At 49.2% G+C, this 20,549-nt stretch overlaps 1 protein-coding gene across 1 annotated transcript in view; it reads right to left on the minus strand.

The window, feature by feature from the left end:
• Nucleotides 1-829: 829 nt before the first annotated feature.
• Nucleotides 830-20,549, minus strand: part of ARFIP2 (ARF interacting protein 2) — a 56,846-nt gene continuing 37,126 nt past the window's right edge. The window contains exons 5-8 of the mRNA XM_083170619.1: nucleotides 16,551-16,772; nucleotides 15,831-15,988; nucleotides 4,991-5,165; nucleotides 830-1,461 (exon numbers count right to left, since the gene is read on the minus strand). Of these exons, the coding sequence (XP_083026745.1) occupies nucleotides 1,306-1,461; nucleotides 4,991-5,165; nucleotides 15,831-15,988; nucleotides 16,551-16,772 (711 nt within the window). The 3' untranslated portion in view covers nucleotides 830-1,305. The remainder of the gene's footprint in view (nucleotides 1,462-4,990; nucleotides 5,166-15,830; nucleotides 15,989-16,550; nucleotides 16,773-20,549) is intronic.

Consider the following 20,549-nt stretch of genomic DNA (forward strand, 5'->3'; position numbering starts at 1 on the left):
AGCGTAGGGCAGGTGAGGCAGTAGGAGGATGGAGCGTAGGGCGGGGGAGGCAGTAGGAGGATGGAGCGTAGGGCGGGGGAGGCAGTAGGAGGATGGAGTGTAGGGCGGGTGAGGCAGTAGGAGGATGGAGTGTAGGGCGGGGAGGCAGTAGGAGGATGGAGTGTAGGGCAGGTGAGGCAGTAGGAGGATGGAGCGTAGGGCGGGGGAGGCAGTAGGAGGATGGAGCGTAGGGCAGGTGAGGCAGTAGGAGGATGGAGCGTAGGGCGGGGGAGGCAGTAGGAGGATGGAGTGTAGGGCGGGTGAGGCAGTAGGAGGATGGAGTGTAGGGCGGGTGAGGCAGTAGGAGGATGGAGTGTAGGGCGGGTGAGGCAGTAGGAGGATGGAGTGTAGGGCGGGTGAGGCAGTAGGAGGATGGAGTGTAGGACGGGTGAGGCAGTAGGATGATGGAGCGTAGGGCGGGTGAGGCAGTAGGAGGATGGAGTGTAGGGCGGGGAGGCAGTAGGAGGATGGAGCGTAGGGCGTGGAGGCAGTAGGAGGATGGAGCGTAGGGCGGGGGAGGCAGTAGGAGGATGGAGCGTAGGGCGGGTATGGCAGTAGGAGGATGGAGTGTAGGGCGGGTGAGGCAGTAGGAGGATGGAGCGTAGGGCGGGTGAGGCAGTAGGAGGATGGAGCGTAGGGCGGGTGAGGCAGTAGGAGGATGGAGCGTAGGGCAGGTGAGGCAGTAGGATGATGCAGTGTAGGGCAGGTGAGGCAGTAGGAGGATGGAGGGTGGGGTGGGGGGAGGCAGTAGGAGGATGGAGTGTAGGGCGGGGGAGGCAGTACCATCCCTGGCCGGGGGTCTCCCTTTCCTATCATTACCTGGAGGATGGAGTGTAGGGTGGGGAGGCAGTAGGAAGTTGGAGGGTAGGGTGGGTGAGTGGTGCACAGAAAGCGTCTGTACCATAGGGAGGTCTATAGAACAATGATGAAGCATGGGCATAGCAGTGGCAATAATCGGGCGACATGGAGCTATGCGGCGCGATGGCCGTCGTTACTGGTGAATAGGGAATAGGCTGCTGTGCAGAAGTCGGAGGCGACACGTCGGTACCAGCACTGGCCCCGGTTACTCTATATAGCAGCAGAAAGGTTTGGAATGGACTGGATACTGGGTTTGAAAATTTGGTGACCTGCATCTCTCACACACACACACTGACCTCTTCCTACATGAACAATGTCTACACATTCATCTGTACATACACACCGTCATGCACACAACACATACATGAACATAGCACGCCATCACATACAGACAAGAGCGCGGAGCAGTCACTGCTCCTCCAGCCAGGAGGGTTTGTCACTGGCTGCGCTGCTCAGCTTGATGTTAAACTGCTGCAGTGACGCTTCCAGCTGCTGCTGATTCCCAGCGAAGTAGGAGGAGATGGCGTTATGGAAGAGGAGCAGCTGCTTGTGCATTACCTTCACCTGCAAGAGACAGAGACATGGCGATGGGTGAGGGAATGCCGCCATACATTGGGTACAGTAACATCCTCATGGTAATGGCAGATAAGCTGGTAGAGTAACTGGTTGCTAATGGTACAGTCGGTAGATTAACCAGTTGCTAAGGGTACAGTCGGTAGAGTAACCAGTTGCTAAGGGTACAGTCGGTAGAGTAACCAGTTGCTAAGGGTACAGTCGGTAGAGTAACCAGTTGCTAAGGGTACAGTCGGTAGAGTAACCAGTTGCTACGGGTAGTGTCAGTAGAGTAACCAGTTGCTAAGGGTAGTGTCAGTAGAGTAACCAGTTGCTAAGGGTACAGTCGGTAGAGTAACCAGTTGCTAAGGGTACAGTCGGTAGAGTAATCAGTTGCTAAGGGTACAGTCGGTAGGGTAACCAGTTGCTAAGGGTACTGTCAGTAGAGTAACAGGTTGGTAAGGGTACAGTCGGTAGTGTAACCAGTTGCTAAGGGTACAGTCGGTAGAGTAACCAGTTGCTAATGGTACAGTCGGTAGAGTAACCAGTTGGTAAGGGTACAGTCGGTAGAGTAACCAGTTGCTAATGGTACAGTCGGTAGATTAACCAGTTGCTAAGGGTACAGTCGGTAGAGTAACCAGTTGCTAAGGGTACAGTCAGTAGAGTAACCAGTTGCTAATCGTACAGTGTGTGGAGTAACCAGTTGCTATTGGTTAAGTCGGTAATGGTACAGGTGGCAGAGTAACCAGTTAGTCCGGTACAGTCAGTACACTATCCGGTTACTAAGGGTACAGCCGGTAGTGGGTTTAGCAGGTAGAGTAACCAGTCGCTAATGGCACAGATGATAATGGCACAGCCGGTACAGTATCCGGTTACTAAGAATACAGCCGGTAGTGGGTTTTGCAGGTAGAGTAACCAGTCGCTAATGGTACAGATGATAATGGCACAGCCGGTACAGTATCCGGTTACTTAGGGTACAGCCGGTAGTGGGTTTAGCAGGTGGAGCAACCAGTCGCTAATGGTACAGATGATAATGGCACAGCCGGTACAGTATCCGGTTACGAAGGGTGCAGCCGGTAGTGGGTTTAGCAAGTAGAGTAACCAGTCGCTAATGGTACATATGATAATGGCAAAGCCGGTACAGTATCCGGTTACTAATGGTACAGATGGTAATGGCACAGCCGGTACAGTATCCGGTTACTAATGGTACAGATGGTAATGGCACAGCCGGTACAGTATCCGGTTACTAATGGTACAGATGGTAATGGCACCGCCGGTACAGTATCCGGTTACTAATGGTACAGATGGTAATGGCACCGCCGGTACAGTATCTGGTTACTAATGGTACAGATGGTAATGGCACCGCCGGTACAGTATCCGGTTACTAATGTTACAGATGGTAATGGCACAGCCGGTACAGTATCCGGTTACTAAGGGTACAGTCGATAGTGGGTTTAGCAGGTAGAGTAACCAGTCGCTAATGGTACAGCTGGTAATGGCACAGCCGGTACAGTATCCGGTTACTAAGGGTACAGCCGGTAGTGGGTTTAGCAGGTAGAGTAACCAGTCGCTAATGGTACAGCTGGTAATGTCACAGCCGGTACAGTATCCAGTTACTAAGGGTACAGCCGGTAGTGGCACAGCCGGTACAGTATCCGGTTACTAATGGTACATCCGGTAGTGGGTTTAGCAGGTAGAGTAACCAGTCGCTAATGGTACAGATGGTAATGGCACAGCCGGTACAGTATCCGGTTACTAATGGTACAGATGGTAATGGCACAGCCGGTACAGTATCCGGTTACTGATGGTACAGATGATAATGGCACAGCCGGTACAGTATCCGGTTACTAAGGGTACAGCCGGTAGTGGGTTTAGCAGGTAGAGTAACCAGTCGCTAATGGTACAGCTGGTAATGGCACAGCCGGTACAGTATCCGGTTACTAATGGTACATCCGGTAGTGGGTTTAGCAGGTAGAGTAACCAGTCGCTAATGGTACAGATGATAATGGCACAGCCGGTACAGTATCCGGTTACTGATGGTACAGATGATAATGGCACAGCCGGTACAGTATCCGGTTACTAAGGGTACAGCCGGTAGTGGGTTTAGCAGGTAGAGTAACCAGTCGCTAATGGTACAGCTGGTAATGGCACAGCCGGTACAGTATCCGGTTACTAATGGTACATCCGGTAGTGGGTTTAGCAGGTAGAGTAACCAGTCGCTAATGGTACAGATGATAATGGCACAGCCGGTACAGTATCCGGTTACTTAGGGTACAGCCGGTAGTGGGTTTAGCAGGTGGAGCAACCAGTCGCTAATGGTACAGATGATAATGGCACAGCCGGTACAGTATCCGGTTACGAAGGGTGCATCCGGTAGTGGGTTTAGCAGGTAGAGTAACCAGTCGCTAATGGTACATATGATAATGGCAAAGCCGGTACAGTATCCGGTTACTAATGGTACAGATGGTAATGGCACAGCCGGTACAGTATCCGGTTACTAATGGTACAGATGGTAATGGCACAGCCGGTACAGTATCCGGTTACTAATGGTACAGATGGTAATGGCACCGCCGGTACAGTATCCGGTTACTAATGGTACAGATGGTAATGGCACCGCCGGTACAGTATCTGGTTACTAATGGTACAGATGGTAATGGCACCGCCGGTACAGTATCCGGTTACTAATGTTACAGATGGTAATGGCACAGCCGGTACAGTATCCGGTTACTAAGGGTACAGTCGATAGTGGGTTTAGCAGGTAGAGTAACCAGTCGCTAATGGTACAGCTGGTAATGGCACAGCCGGTACAGTATCCGGTTACTAAGGGTACAGCCGGTAGTGGGTTTAGCAGGTAGAGTAACCAGTCGCTAATGGTACAGCTGGTAATGTCACAGCCGGTACAGTATCCGGTTACTAAGGGTACAGCCGGTAGTGGCACAGCCGGTACAGTATCCGGTTACTAATGGTACATCCGGTAGTGAGTTTAGCAGGTAGAGTAACCAGTCGCTAATGGTACAGATGGTAATGGCACAGCCGGTACAGTATCCGGTTACTAATGGTACAGATGGTAATGGCAGTGCCGGTACAGTATCCGGTTACTGATGGTACAGATGATAATGGCACAGCCGGTACAGTATCTGGTTACTAAGGGTACAGCCGGTAGTGGGTTTAGCAGGTAGAGTAACCAGTCGCTAATGGTACAGCTGGTAATGGCACAGCCGGTACAGTATCCGGTTACTAATGGTACATCCGGTAGTGGGTTTAGCAGGTAGAGTAACCAGTCGCTAATGGTACAGATGATAATGGCACAGCCGGTACAGTATCCGGTTACTAATGGTACAGCTGGTAATGGCACAGCCGGTACAGTATCCGGTTACTGATGGTACAGCTGGTAATGGCACAGCCGGTACAGTATCCGGTTACTAAGGGTACAGCCAGTAATGGTTTAGTAGCAACTGGTTACTAATAGTGAAGTCGGTAAAGTAAAGGACGTCCGGGTAGGGCAGGGGCCAGTGTCATACATTACATATAACGGGATTACCTTGTTTTCTTGCAGGAAACGCAGTTTGATGGTTACGTCTCCGCGTAATTTTTCATACTTGATGCGATGTGACTGGAAGTTCTGCTGCGCAATCTCTATGCGACACAAAGTAGCCGCATCTCGTGGCCCCAGGCTCAGCTCCTCCAGGTCAGCGCGGTAAGCGTCGTACTCCAATCTGCAAGGCAACACTACCGTTACGGTCAGCGCGGCACCATCTCTCGCCAAGCAGCCCCCTTATAGTCCCACAATGCACCAGACGTCAGACCGCCAGCCTCGGATATGTGCATCTATCTGTATGTAAGGGAGATGGACACGGAATATGGCAGCACGCGTGTAGATGTATCGGCAGAGAGGATAGCAGTCCAGGCCGCAGGCCGGTGTAGTCAGAGTGCAGCCCCACACTTCTATTCTCTGAGCCTCAGGACACAATGTTGGGGTAAGAGCCATTGGTGGCCCTTCCCAGGAGGGGCCTAGGAGCCCATGTCCCTGTACATTACATCTGCCTGGTACAAGAGGGGGAGCCAGGGTAATTACCATATTACAGCTTGCCCAGCACTGTGGTTACTGCAGTCCTCCTGGGCACTACTGATACAGGTGGTATACCACGGGGCACTACCGCTGGCATCTCATGAGGGCTCATCGATACTGGGCACTACTTGTATGATAGTACAGCTAATGTTTGCCTGCATTGTTACTGTGGACACAGTAATGGGCATTACTACTACAGTGCTATTACTGCTGCATTATCAGATGGCTCACAAGTGCCCCCTAGTGTGCAGCCTGTGTATGACCAGGAATAGTGTCCTAAATCTAGCTGGCTTCCACCACTGCTCTATGGTGCTGCTGTGCTGGCTATTATATGCCAGATGCCATCACTACTAACCTATGCCACACTAACCTCATCTCCCTACACCACAGGTACCACACTTACCTCATCTCCCTACACCACATATACCTAACTAACCTCATCTCCTTACACCACATACACCTCACTAACCTCATCTCCCTACAATACATGTACCTCACTAACCTCATCTCCTTATACCGCATGTACCACACTAACCTCATCTCCTTATACCGCATGTACCACACTAACCTCATCTCCTTAAACCACATGCACCTCATTAACCTCATCTCCCTACAATACATGCACCTCACTAACCTCATATCCCTACGCCACATATACCGCACTAACCTCATCTCCCTACACCACAGGTACCACACTAACCTCATCTCCCTACACCACATATACCTCACTAACCTCATCTCCTTACACCACATATACCGCACTAACCTCATCTCCCTACACCACATATACGGCACTAACCTCATCTCCCTACACCACATATACGGCACTAACCTTATCTCCCTACACCACATATACCGCACTAAACTCATCTCTCTACACCACATATACCGCACTAACCTCATCTCTCTACACCACATATACCTCACTAACCTCATCCCCTTATACCACATGTACCTCTCTAACCTCATCTCCCTACACCACATATACCGCACTACCCTCATCTCCCTACACCACATATACTGCACTAACCTCATCTCCCTACACCACATATACCGCACTAACATCATCTCCTTACACCACATATACCGCACTAACCTCATCTCCCTACACCACATATACCGCACTAACATCATCTCCTTACACCACATATACCGCACTAACCTCATCTCCCTACAATACATATACCTCACTAACCTCATCCCCTTATACCACATGTACATCTCTAACCTCATCTCCTTATACCACATGTACCTCACTAACCTCATCTCCCTACACCACATATACAGCACTAACCTCATCTCCCTACACAACATATACAGCACTAACCTCATCCCCTTATACCACATGTACTTCTCTAACCTCATCTCCCTACAATACATGTACCTCACTAACCTCATCTCCCTACACCACATATACCTCACTAGCCTCATCTCCCTACACCACATGTACCTCACTAACCTCATCTCCTTATACCATATACCACACTATCCTCATCTCCCTACAATACATACAGTATACCGCACTAACCTCATCTCCCTACAATACATACAGTATACCGCACTAACCTCATCTCCCTACACCACATATACCGCACTAACCTCATCTCCCTACACCACATATACCGCACTAACCTCATCTCCCTACACTACATATACCTCACTAACCTCATCTCCCTACAATACATGCACCTCACTAACCTCATCTCCCTACACCACACGTAGCACATTAACCTCATCTCCCTACACCACATATACCTCACTAACCTCATCTCCCTACACCACATATACAGCACTAACCTCATCTCCCTACAATACATGCACCTCACTAACCTCATCTCCTTACACCACATGTACCTCACTAACCTCATCTCCCTACACCACATATACCGCACTAACCTCATCTCCCTACAATACATGTACCTCACTAACCTCATCTCCCTACACCACATATACCGCACTAAACTCATCTCTCTACACCACATATACCGCACTAACCTCATCTCTCTACACCACATATACCTCACTAACCTCATCCCCTTATACCACATGTACCTCTCTAACCTCATCTCCCTACACCACATATACCGCACTACCCTCATCTCCCTACACCACATATACTGCACTAACCTCATCTCCCTACACCACATATACCGCACTAACATAATCTCCTTACACCACATATACCGCACTAACCTCATCTCCCTACACCACATATACCGCACTAACATCATCTCCTTACACCACATATACCGCACTAACCTCATCTCCCTACAATACATATACCTCACTAACCTCATCCCCTTATACCACATGTACATCTCTAACCTCATCTCCTTATACCACATGTACCTCACTAACCTCATCTCCCTACACCACATATACAGCACTAACCTCATCTCCCTACACCACATATACAGCACTAACCTCATCCCCTTATACCACATGTACTTCTCTAACCTCATCTCCCTACAATACATGTACCTCACTAACCTCATCTCCCTACAATACATATACCTCACTAACCTCATCCCCTTATACCACATGTACATCTCTAACCTCATCTCCTTATACCACATGTACCTCACTAACCTCATCTCCCTACACCACATATACCTCACTAGCCTCATCTCCCTACACCACATGTACCTCACTAACCTCATCTCCTTATACCATATATCACACTATCCTCATCTCCCTACAATACATACAGTATACCGCACTAACCTCATCTCCCTACAATACATACAGTATACCGCACTAACCTCATCTCCCTACACCACATATACCGCACTAACCTCATCTCCCTACACTACATATACCTCACTAACCTCATCTCCCTACAATACATGCACCTCACTAACCTCATCTCCCTACACCACACGTAGCACATTAACCTCATCTCCCTACACCACATATACCTCACTAACCTCATCTCCCTACACCACACATACCGCTCTAACCTCATCTCCCTACAATACATGCACCTCACTAACCTCATCTCCTTACACCACATGTACCTCACTAACCTCATCTCCCTACACCACATATACAGCACTAACCTCATCTCCCTACAATACATGCACCTCACTAACCTTATCTCCCTACACCACATATACCGCACTAACCTCATCTCCCTACACCACATATACCGCACTAACCTCATCTCCCTACAATACATGTACCTCACTAACCTCATCTCCCTACACCACATATACTGCACTAACCTCATCTCCTTTCACCACATATACCGCACTAACCTCATCTCCTTACACCACATATACCGCACTAACCTCATCTCCTTACACCACATATACCGCACTAACCTCATCTCCCTACAATACATATACCTCACTAATCTCATCTCCCTACACCACACGTAGCACATTAACCTCATCTCCCTACACCACATATACCGCACTAACCTCATCTCCCTACACCACATATACCACACTAACCTCATCTCCTTACACCACATATACCGCACTTACATCATCTCCTTACACCACATATACCGCACTAACCTCATCTCCTTATACCATATACCACACTATCCTCATCTCCCTACAATACATACAGTATACCGCACTAACCTCATCTCCCTACAATACATACAGTATACCGCACTAACCTCATCTCCCTACACCACATATACCGCACTAACCTCATCTCCCTACACCACATATACCGCACTAACCTCATCTCCCTACACTACATATACCTCACTAACCTCATCTCCCTACAATACATGCACCTCACTAACCTCATCTCCCTACACCACACGTAGCACATTAACCTCATCTCCCTACACCACATATACCTCACTAACCTCATCTCCCTACACCACACATACCGCTCTAACCTCATCTCCCTACAATACATGCACCTCACTAACCTCATCTCCTTACACCACATGTACCTCACTAACCTCATCTCCCTACACCACATATACAGCACTAACCTCATCTCCCTACAATACATGCACCTCACTAACCTCATCTCCTTACACCACATATACCGCACTAACCTCATCTCCCTACACCACATATACCTCACTAACCTCATCTCCCTACACCACATATACCGCACTAACCTCATCTCCCTGCAATACATGTACCTCACTAACCTCATCTCCCTACACCACATATACTGCACTAACCTCATCTCCTTTCACCACATATACCGCACTAACCTCATCTCCTTACACCACATATACCGCACTTACATCATCTCCTTACACCACATATACCGCACTAACCTCATCTCCCTACAAAACATATACCTCACTAATCTCATCTCCCTACACCACACGTAGCACATTAACCTCATCTCCCTACACCACATATACCGCACTAACCTCATCTCCCTACACCACACTAACCTCATCTCCTTACACCACATATACCGCACTTACATCATCTCCTTACACCACATATACCGCACTAACCTCATCTCCCTACACCACATATACCTCACTAACCTCATCTCCCTACACCACATATACCGCACTAACCTCATCTCCCTACAATACATGTACCTCACTAACCTCATCTCCCTACACCACATATACCGCACTAAACTCATCTCTCTACACCACATATACCGCACTAACCTCATCTCTCTACACCACATATACCTCACTAACCTCATCTCCCTACACCACATATACCGCACTACCCTCATCTCCCTACACCACATATACTGCACTAACCTCATCTCCCTACACCACATATACCGCACTAACATCATCTCCTTACACCACATATACCGCACTAACCTCATCTCCCTACACCACATATACCGCACTAACATCATCTCCTTACACCACATATACCGCACTAACCTCATCTCCCTACAATACATATACCTCACTAACCTCATCCCCTTATACCACATGTACATCTCTAACCTCATCTCCTTATACCACATGTACCTCACTAACCTCATCTCCCTACACCACATATACAGCACTAACCTCATCTCCCTACACCACATATACAGCACTAACCTCATCCCCTTATACCACATGTACTTCTCTAACCTCATCTCCCTACAATACATGTACCTCACTAACCTCATCTCCCTACAATACATGTACCTCACTAACCTCATCTCCCTACACCACATATACCTCACTAGCCTCATCTCCCTACACCACATGTACCTCACTAACCTCATCTCCTTATACCATATACCACACTATCCTCATCTCCCTACAATACATACAGTATACTGCACTAACCTCATCTCCCTACAATACATACAGTATACCGCACTAACCTCATCTCCCTACACCACATATACCGCACTAACCTCATCTCCCTACACTACATATACCTCACTAACCTCATCTCCCTACAATACATGCACCTCACTAACCTCATCTCCCTACACCACACGTAGCACATTAACCTCATCTCCCTACACCACATATACCTCACTAACCTCATCTCCCTACACCACACATACCGCTCTAACCTCATCTCCCTACAATACATGCACCTCACTAACCTCATCTCCTTACACCACATGTACCTCACTAACCTCATCTCCCTACACCACATATACAGCACTAACCTCATCTCCCTACAATACATGCACCTCACTAACCTCATCTCCTTACACCACATATACCGCACTAACCTCATCTCCCTACACCACATATACCTCACTAACCTCATCTCCCTACACCACATATACCGCACTAACCTCATCTCCCTACACCACATATACCGCACTAACCTCATCTCCCTGCAATACATGTACCTCACTAACCTCATCTCCCTACACCACATATACTGCACTAACCTCATCTCCTTTCACCACATATACCGCACTAACCTCATCTCCTTACACCACATATACCGCACTTACATCATCTCCTTACACCACATATACCGCACTAACCTCATCTCCCTACAATACATATACCTCACTAATCTCATCTCCCTACACCACACGTAGCACATTAACCTCATCTCCCTACACCACATATACCGCACTAACCTCATCTCCCTACACCACATATACCACACTAACCTCATCTCCTTACACCACATATACCGCACTAACCTCATCTCCTTATACCATATACCACACTATCCTCATCTCCCTACAATACATACAGTATACCGCACTAACCTCATCTCCCTACAATACATACAGTATACCGCACTAACCTCATCTCCCTACACCACATATACCGCACTAACCTCATCTCCCTACACCACATATACCGCACTAACCTCATCTCCCTACACTACATATACCTCACTAACCTCATCTCCCTACAATACATGCACCTCACTAACCTCATCTCCCTACACCACACGTAGCACATTAACCTCATCTACCTACACCACATATACCTCATCTCCCTACACCACACATACCGCTCTAACCTCATCTCCCTACAATACATGCACCTCACTAACCTCATCTCCTTACACCACATGTACCTCACTAACCTCATCTCCCTACACCACATATACAGCACTAACCTCATCTCCCTACAATACATGCACCTCACTAACCTCATCTCCTTACACCACATATACTGCACTAACCTCATCTCCCTACACCACATATACCTCACTAACCTCATCTCCCTACACCACATATACCGCACTAACCTCATCTCCCTACACCACATATACCGCACTAACCTCATCTCCCTGCAATACATGTACCTCACTAACCTCATCTCCCTACACCACATATACTGCACTAACCTCATCTCCTTTCACCACATATACCGCACTAACCTCATCTCCTTACACCACATATACCGCACTAACCTCATCTCCTTACACCACATATACCGCACTAACCTCATCTCCCTACAAAACATATACCTCACTAATCTCATCTCCCTACACCACACGTAGCACATTAACCTCATCTCCCTACACCACATATACCGCACTAACCTCATCTCCCTACACCACACTAACCTCATCTCCTTACACCACATATACTGCACTTACATCATCTCCTTACACCACATATACCGCACTAACCTCATCTCCCTACAATACATATACCTCACTAATCTCATCTCCCTACACCACACGTAGCACATTAACCTCATCTCCCTACACCACATATACCGCACTAACCTCATCTCCCTACACCACATATACCACACTAACCTCATCTCCTTACACCACATATTCCGCACTAACCTCATCTCCTTACAATACATATATCTCACTAACCTCATCTCGTTACAGCACATAAACCTCACTAACCTCATCTCCCTACACCACATGTACCTCACTAACCTTATCTCCCTACACCACATGTACCTCACTAACCTCATCTCCCTACACCACATGTACCACACTAACCTCATCTCCCTGGACCACACGTACCACACTAACCTCATCTCCCTACAACACACTAACCTCATATACCTACACCACAGGTACCACAATAACCTCATCTCCCTTCATCACACATACCGCACTAACCTCATCTTCCTTCATCACACATACCGCACTAACCTCATCTCCCTACAACACACGTACCACACTAATCTCATATCCTTACACCACATATACCACACTAACCTCATCTCCCTACAAAACATGCACCTCACTAACTAACCTCATCTCCTTACACCACATATACCGCACTAACCTCATCTCCCTATAATACATGCACCTCACTTATCTCATCTCCCTACACCACATATACTGCACTAACCTCATCTCCTTACACCACATATACCGCACTAACCTCATCTCCTTACACCACATGTACCTCATCTCCCTACAATACATATACCTCACTAACCTCATCTCCCTACACCACACGTAGCACATTAACCTCATCTCCCTACACCACATATACTGCACTAACCTCATCTCCCTACAATACATGTACCTCACTAACCTCATCTCCTTACACCACATATACCGCACTAACCTCATCTCCTTACACCACATATACCGCACTAACCTCATCTCCCTACAAAACATGCACCTCACTAACCTCATCTCCTTACACCACATATACTGCATTAACCTCCTCTCCCTACAACACACTACCCTCATCTCCCTACAACACATATACTGCACTAACCTCATCTCCCTACAATACATGTACCTCACTAACCTCATCTCCTTACAATACATACACTCCACTAACCTCATCTCATTATACCACATATACCGCACTAACCTCATCTCCTTATACCACATGTACCTCACTAACCTCATCTCCTTATACCACATGTACCTCACTAACCTCATTTCCCTACAATACATGTACCTCACTAACCTCATCTCCCTACACCACATATACCTCACTAACCTCATTTCCCTACAATACATGTACCACACTAACCTCATCTCCCTACACCACATATACCGCACTAACATCATCTCCCTACAATACATGTACCTCACTAACCTCATCTCCTTACACCACATATACCGCACTAACCTCATCTCCTTACACCACATATACCGCACTAACCTCATCTCCCTACAAAACATGCACCTCACTAACCTCATCTCCTTACACCACATATACTGCATTAACCTCCTCTCCCTACAACACACTACCCTCATCTCCCTACAACACATGTACCACACTAACCTCATCTCCCTACATCACATATACCGCACTAACCTCATCTTCCTTCATCACATATACCGCACTAACCTCATCTCCCTACAACACACGTATCACACTAACCTCATCTCCTTACACCACATGTACCACATTAACCTTATCTACCTTCATCAGATATACCGCACTAACCTCATCTCCCTACAACACATGTACCTCACTAACCTCATCTCCCTACACCACATATACAGCACTAACCTCATCTCCCTATACCACATGTACCTCACTAACCTCATCTCCCTACACCACACTAACTTCAACTCCCTACAACACATGTACTGCACTAACCTTATCTCCCTACATCACATGTACCTCACTAACCTTATCTCCCTACACCACACTAACCTCATCTCCCTACACCACATGTACTGCACTAACCTTATCTCCCTACACCACATGTACCTCACTAACCTCATCTCCCTACACCACATGTACTGCACTAACCTTATCTCCCTACACCACACTAACCTTATCTCCCTACATCACATGTACCTCACTAACCTCATCTCCCTACACCACACTAACTTCAACTCCCTACATAACATGTACCTCACTAACCTTATCTCCCTACACCACACTAACCTCATCTCCCTACACCACATGTACTGCACTAACCTTATCTCCCTACACCACATGTACCTCACTAACCTTATCTCCCTACACCACACTAACCTCATCTCCCTACACCACATGTACTGCACTAACCTTATCTCCCTACACCACACTAACCTTATCTCCCTACATCACATGTACCTCACTAACCTCATCTCCTTACATCACCAGGGATACAGGGGACCATGTGTATTACAGCTGGTTACCTGGCTGTCCCATATAAGAGGACCCTGGTGATAGGGCCGTGGTGTCACCAGGGATACAGGGGACCATGTGTATTACAGCTGGTTACCTGGCTGTCCCATATAAGCGGACCCTGGTGATAGGGCCGTGGTGTCACCAGGGATACAGGGGACCATGGGTATTACAGCTGGTTACCTGGCTGTCCCATATAAGCGGACCCTGGTGATAGGGCCGTGGTGTCACCAGGGATACAGGGGACCATGTGTATTACAGCTGGTTACCTGGCTGTCCCATATAAGCGGACCCTGGTGATAGGGCCGTGGTGTCACCAGGGATACAGGGGACCATGTGTATTACAGCTGGTTACCTGGCTGTCCCATATAAGCGGACCCTGGTGATAGGGCCGTGGTGTCACCAGGGATACAGGGGACCATGGGTATTACAGCTGGTTACCTGGCTGTCTCATATAAGCGGACCCTGGTGATAGGGCCGTGGTGTCACCAGGGATACAGGGGACCATGGGTATTACAGCTGGTTACCTGGCTGTCCCATATAAGCGGACCCTGGTGATAGGGCCGTGGTGTCACCAGGGATACAGGGGACCATGTGTATTACAGCTGGTTACCTGGCTGTCCCATATAAGCGGACCCTGGTGATAGGGCCGTGGTGTCACCAGGGATACAGGGGACCATGTGTATTACAGCTGGTTACCTGGCTGTCCCATATAAGCGGACCCTGGTGATAGGGCCGTGGTGTCACCAGGGATACAGGGGACCATGTGTATTACAGCTGGTTACCTGGCTGTCTAATATAAGAGGATCCTGGTGATAGGGCCGTGGTGTCACCATGGATACAGGGGACCATGTGTATTACAGCTGGTTACCTGGCTGTCTCATACTGTTTCACCGTCATCAGAGTGTCCTCCATTGTCTTATTAATCAGAGTGTTGATACTGGACACAAAGAAGTTCACAGCTCCCAGGAGAGTCTCCCCGTTCTTACACAACAGCTTCTGGGTCTCTGCATTGTACCCAAATTCTTCCTGTAATGTGAGGAAAGGTGTTATTAATGGGGAATCGGCCAGAGACCCCTCACCGTACGCAGGGGTCCGGTACAGATCTCTAGTGATGCTGCACACAAAATACTCCTTGTGTTCCCAAACTGCAGAACATTGGGTGCTATGTGAGTGAGGGATGGGTGGCCTACAGGAGTAGCTCTGGGAGGGGGGGGGGGGGGGGGGGTGGTGGACTGCTCACAGTACATGTCCATTCCTCCCAACATGACCCATGACCCATTCCAGGAGGTACAAGATGTGCAATTAGGTCCAGAGCTCATGTGACCAGGAAATGGCTGCGGGTGTAAATGTGCCTTTAAGTGTGGAGGTCACGTGACCAGGAAATGGCTGCGGGTGTAAATGTGCCGTTAAGTCTGGAGGTCACATGACCAGGAAATGGCTGCGGGTGTAAACGTTCAGTTAGATCTGGAGGTTAAGGAAATATTTGGAACCTCTGGAGGCTGTTTGTGGGATAGTGGACACCATGATACATGTGTATGGTGGGATATGTAAGGATCTCTGCTAGGGCAGACACAACTATACCACACACCTGTAATTCTGGCGACTTCTGGCTCAGGTCTGAGAATGCATCTCCCAGCGCCCTCTGTGTCTGAACCAGACTATAGAAGTGAGCAGTCAAAGCACGCGCTAGCTGCAGGACTCCTTCATATTTACGTTTCGTGTCCCTTAAAAGTTCAATCTGAGTCTCCAGCTCCAAATCCACCGTACGGGAACCTCGGCCAAAGCGCTCCGAGATTAACTGTTTTGTGCACTACATGGACAAGAACAGGGCTAAGAGGTCAGTAATGGGTTAAGAACATAACCAAGACAACAGACAATGTGAGGGGAATGGTCAATGAGGAGTCAGAGGGAGAAGTTGGTTGGACACAGGTCAGAGGGAGAAGGGGAGGAGTAGGATCAGTGAGGGATCAGATGGAGAAGGGGAGGAGTAGGATCAGTGAGGGATTAGATGGAGAAGGGGAGGAGTAGGATCAGTGAGGGATCAGATGGAGAAGGGGAGCAGTAGGATCAGTGAGGGACCAGGTGGAAAAGGGGAGGAGTAGGATCAGTGAGGGATCAGGTGGAGAAGGGGAGGAGAAGGATCAGTGAGGGATCAGGTGGAGAAGGGGAGGAGAAGGATCAGTGAGGGATCAGGTGGAGAAGGGGAGAAGAAGGATCAGTGAGGGATCAGGTGGAGAAGGGGAAGAGTAGGATCAGTGAGGCATCAGATGGAGAAGGGGAGGAGTAGGATCAGTGAGGGATCAGATGGAGAAGGGGAGCAGTAGGATCAGTGAGGGATCAGGTGGAGAAGGGGAGGAGTAGGATCAGTGAGGGATCAGGTGGAGAAGGGGAGCAGTAGGATCAGTGAGGGATCAGATGGAGTAGGGGAGGAGTAGGATCAGGTGGAGAAGGGGAGGAGTAGGATCAGTGAGGGATCAGGTGGAGAAGGGGAGGAGTAGGATCAGTGAGGGATCAGGTGGAGAAGGGGAGGAGTAGGATCAGTGAGGGATCAGGTGGAGAAGGGGAGGAGTAGGATCAGTGAGGGATCAGGTGGAGAAGGGGAGGAGTAGGATCAGTGAGGGATCAGGTGGAGAAGGGGAGGAGTAGGATCAGTGAGGGATCAGGTGGAGAAGGGGAGGAGTAGGATCAGTGAGGGATCAGGTGGAGAAGGGGAGGAGTAGGATCAGTGAGGGATCAGGTGGAGAAGGGGAGGAGTAGGATCAGTGAGGCATCAGATGGAGAAGGGGAGGAGTAGGATCAGTGAGGGATCAGGTGGAGAAGTAGGATCAGTGAGGGATCAGGTGGAGAAGGGGAGGAGTAGGATCAGTGAGGGTTCAGGTGGAGAAGGGGAGGAGTAGGATCAGTGAGGGATCAGGTGGAGAAGGGGAGGAGTAGGATCAGTGAGGGATCAGGTGGAAAAGGGGAGGAGTAGGATCAGTGAGGCATCAGATGGAGAAGGGGAGGAGTAGGATCAGTGAGGGATCAGATGGAGAAGGGGAGGAGTAGGATCAGTGAGGGATCAGGTGGAGTAGCGGAGGAGTAGGATCAGTGAAGGATCAGATGGAGAAGGGGAGGAGTAGGATCAGTGAGGGATCAGGTGGAAAAGGGGAGGAGTAGGATCAGTGAGGGATCAGATGGAGTAGCAGAGGAGTAGGATCAGATGGAGTAGCGGAGGAGTAGGATCAGTGAGGGATCAGATGGAGAAGGGGAGGAGTAGGATCAGGTGGAGAAGGGGAGGAGTAGGATCAGTGAGGCATCAGATGGAGAAGGGGAGGAGTAGGATCAGTGAGGGATCAGATGGAGAAGGGGAGGAGTAGGATCAGTGAGGGATCAGGTGGAGTAGCGGAGGAGTAGGATCAGTGAAGGATCAGATGGAGAAGGGGAGGAGTAGGATCAGTGAGGGATCAGGTGGAAAAGGGGAGGAGTAGGATCAGTGAGGGATCAGATGGAGTAGCGGAGGAGTAGGATCAGATGGAGTAGCGGAGGAGTAGGATCAGTGAGGGATCAGATGGAGAAGGGGAGGAGTAGGATCAGTGATGGATCAGGTGGAGAAGGGGAGGAGTAGGATCAGTTAGGGATCAGATGGAGAAGAGGAGGAGTAGGATCAGTGAGGGATCAGATGGAGAAGAGGAGGAGTAGGATCAGTGAGGGATCAGATGGAGAAGGGGAGGAGTAGGATCAGTGAGGGATCAGATGGAGTAGCGGAGGAGTAGGATCAGATGGAGTAGCGGAGGAGTAGGATCAGATGGAGAATGGGAGGAGTAGGATCAGTGAGGGATCAGGTGGAGAAGGGGAGGAGTAGGATCAGTGAGGGATCAGGTGGAGAAGGGGAGGAGTAGGATCAGTGAGGCATACAGATGGAGAAGGGGAGGAGTATGATCAGTGAGGGATCAGGTGGAGAAGGGGAGGAGTAGGATCAGTGAGGGATCAGGTGGAGAAGGGGAGGAGTAGGATCAGTGAGGCATACAGATGGAGAAGGGGAGGAGTATGATCAGTGAGGGATCAGGTGGAGAAGGGGAGGGAGGAGTAGGATCAGTGAGGGATCAGATGGAGAAGGTGAGGGGTGGAGAGGGATCAGATGGAGAAGGTGAGGGGTGGAATCAATGAGCGGTCAGAGAGGGAAAATGAGGGGTGAAGAGGGAAGGGGATGGAAATGGTGAGGGGTGGAGTGGAATAAGAGGGAGAAGGTAAAGGGAGGAGAGGGATCAGAAGGAGAAGCGAGGGGTGGAGAGGGATCACAGGGTGAAGGGGAGGTGTGGAGAGGGATCAGTGGGTGAAGGCGAGGGGTGGAGGGATCAGAGGGTGAAGGCGAGGGATCAGAGGGTGAAGGCGAGGGGTGGTGAGGGATCAGAGGGTGAAGGCGAGGGGTGGTGAGGGATCAGAGGGTGAAGGCGAGGGGTGGTGAGGGATCAAATGGAGAAGTCGAGGGATCAGAGGGAGAAGGCGAGGGGTGGAGAGGGATCAGAGGGAGAAGGCGAGGGATCAGAGGGAGAAGGCAAGGGATCAGAGGGATCAGAGGGAGAAGGCGAGGGATCAGAGGGAGAAGGCGAGGGGTGGAGAGGGATCAGTGGGTGAAGGCGAGGGGTGGAGCGGGATAAGAGGGAAAACGCAAAGTGTGAGGGATCAGATGGAGAAAGTGAGGGGTGAAGAGGCATCAGATGGAGAAGGTTAGGGGTGGAGAGGGATCAGATGGGGAAGGTGAGGAGTGGAGAGGGATCACATGGAGAAGGTGAGGAATCACATGGAGAAGGTGAGCAGTGTAGAGGGATCACATAGAGGAGAGCAGTGGAGAGGGATCACATGGAGAAGGTGAGGGATCACATGGGGAAGGTGAGCAGTGGAGAGGGATCACATAGAGAAGGTGAGGGATGGGGAGGGATCACATGGGGAAGGTGAGCAGTGAAGAGGGATCACATGGAGAAGGAGAGCAGTGAATAGGGATCACATGGGGAAGGTGAGCAGTGAATAGGGATCACATGGAGAAGGTGAGGGATGGGGAGGGATCACATGGAGAAGGGGAGCAGTGGAGAGGGATCACATAGAGAAGGTGAGCAGTGGAGAGGGATCACATAGAGAAGGTGAGGAGTGGAGAGGGATCACATGGGGAAGGTGAGCTGTGAATAGGGATCACATGGAGACGGTTAGCAGTGGATAGGGATCACATGGAGAAGGTGAGGGATGGGGAAGGATCACATGGAGAAGGTGAGGAGTGGAGAGGGATCACATGGAGATGGTTAGCAGTGGAGAGGGATCACATGGAGAAGGTGAGGGATGGGGAAGGATGAGAGGGAGAAGGTGAGAGGTGGAGACACTGATGGCAAGGAGGTAAAAGGCTCTCAGTGAAGAGACGAGAGCACGGAACATAGAATGGTATGGGAAACAGAGTTGCAGCCTACACAGCAATAAAACACAAATAGTAGAAAATGGATAAAGAAGTGTAAAATTAAATATGGAGCACAATAAAATAATATAGAGGTGGTAATATATGTCAGACAAATTGGAATACTGGGAAGACATATACTGATTTTGGAAGAAAGCTTCTGTACTG

The sequence above is a fragment of the Crinia signifera genome, chromosome 2, assembly GCF_055691185.1.
Source record: "Crinia signifera chromosome 2, ASM5569118v1, whole genome shotgun sequence".
Lineage (NCBI taxonomy): Eukaryota > Metazoa > Chordata > Amphibia > Anura > Myobatrachidae > Crinia > Crinia signifera.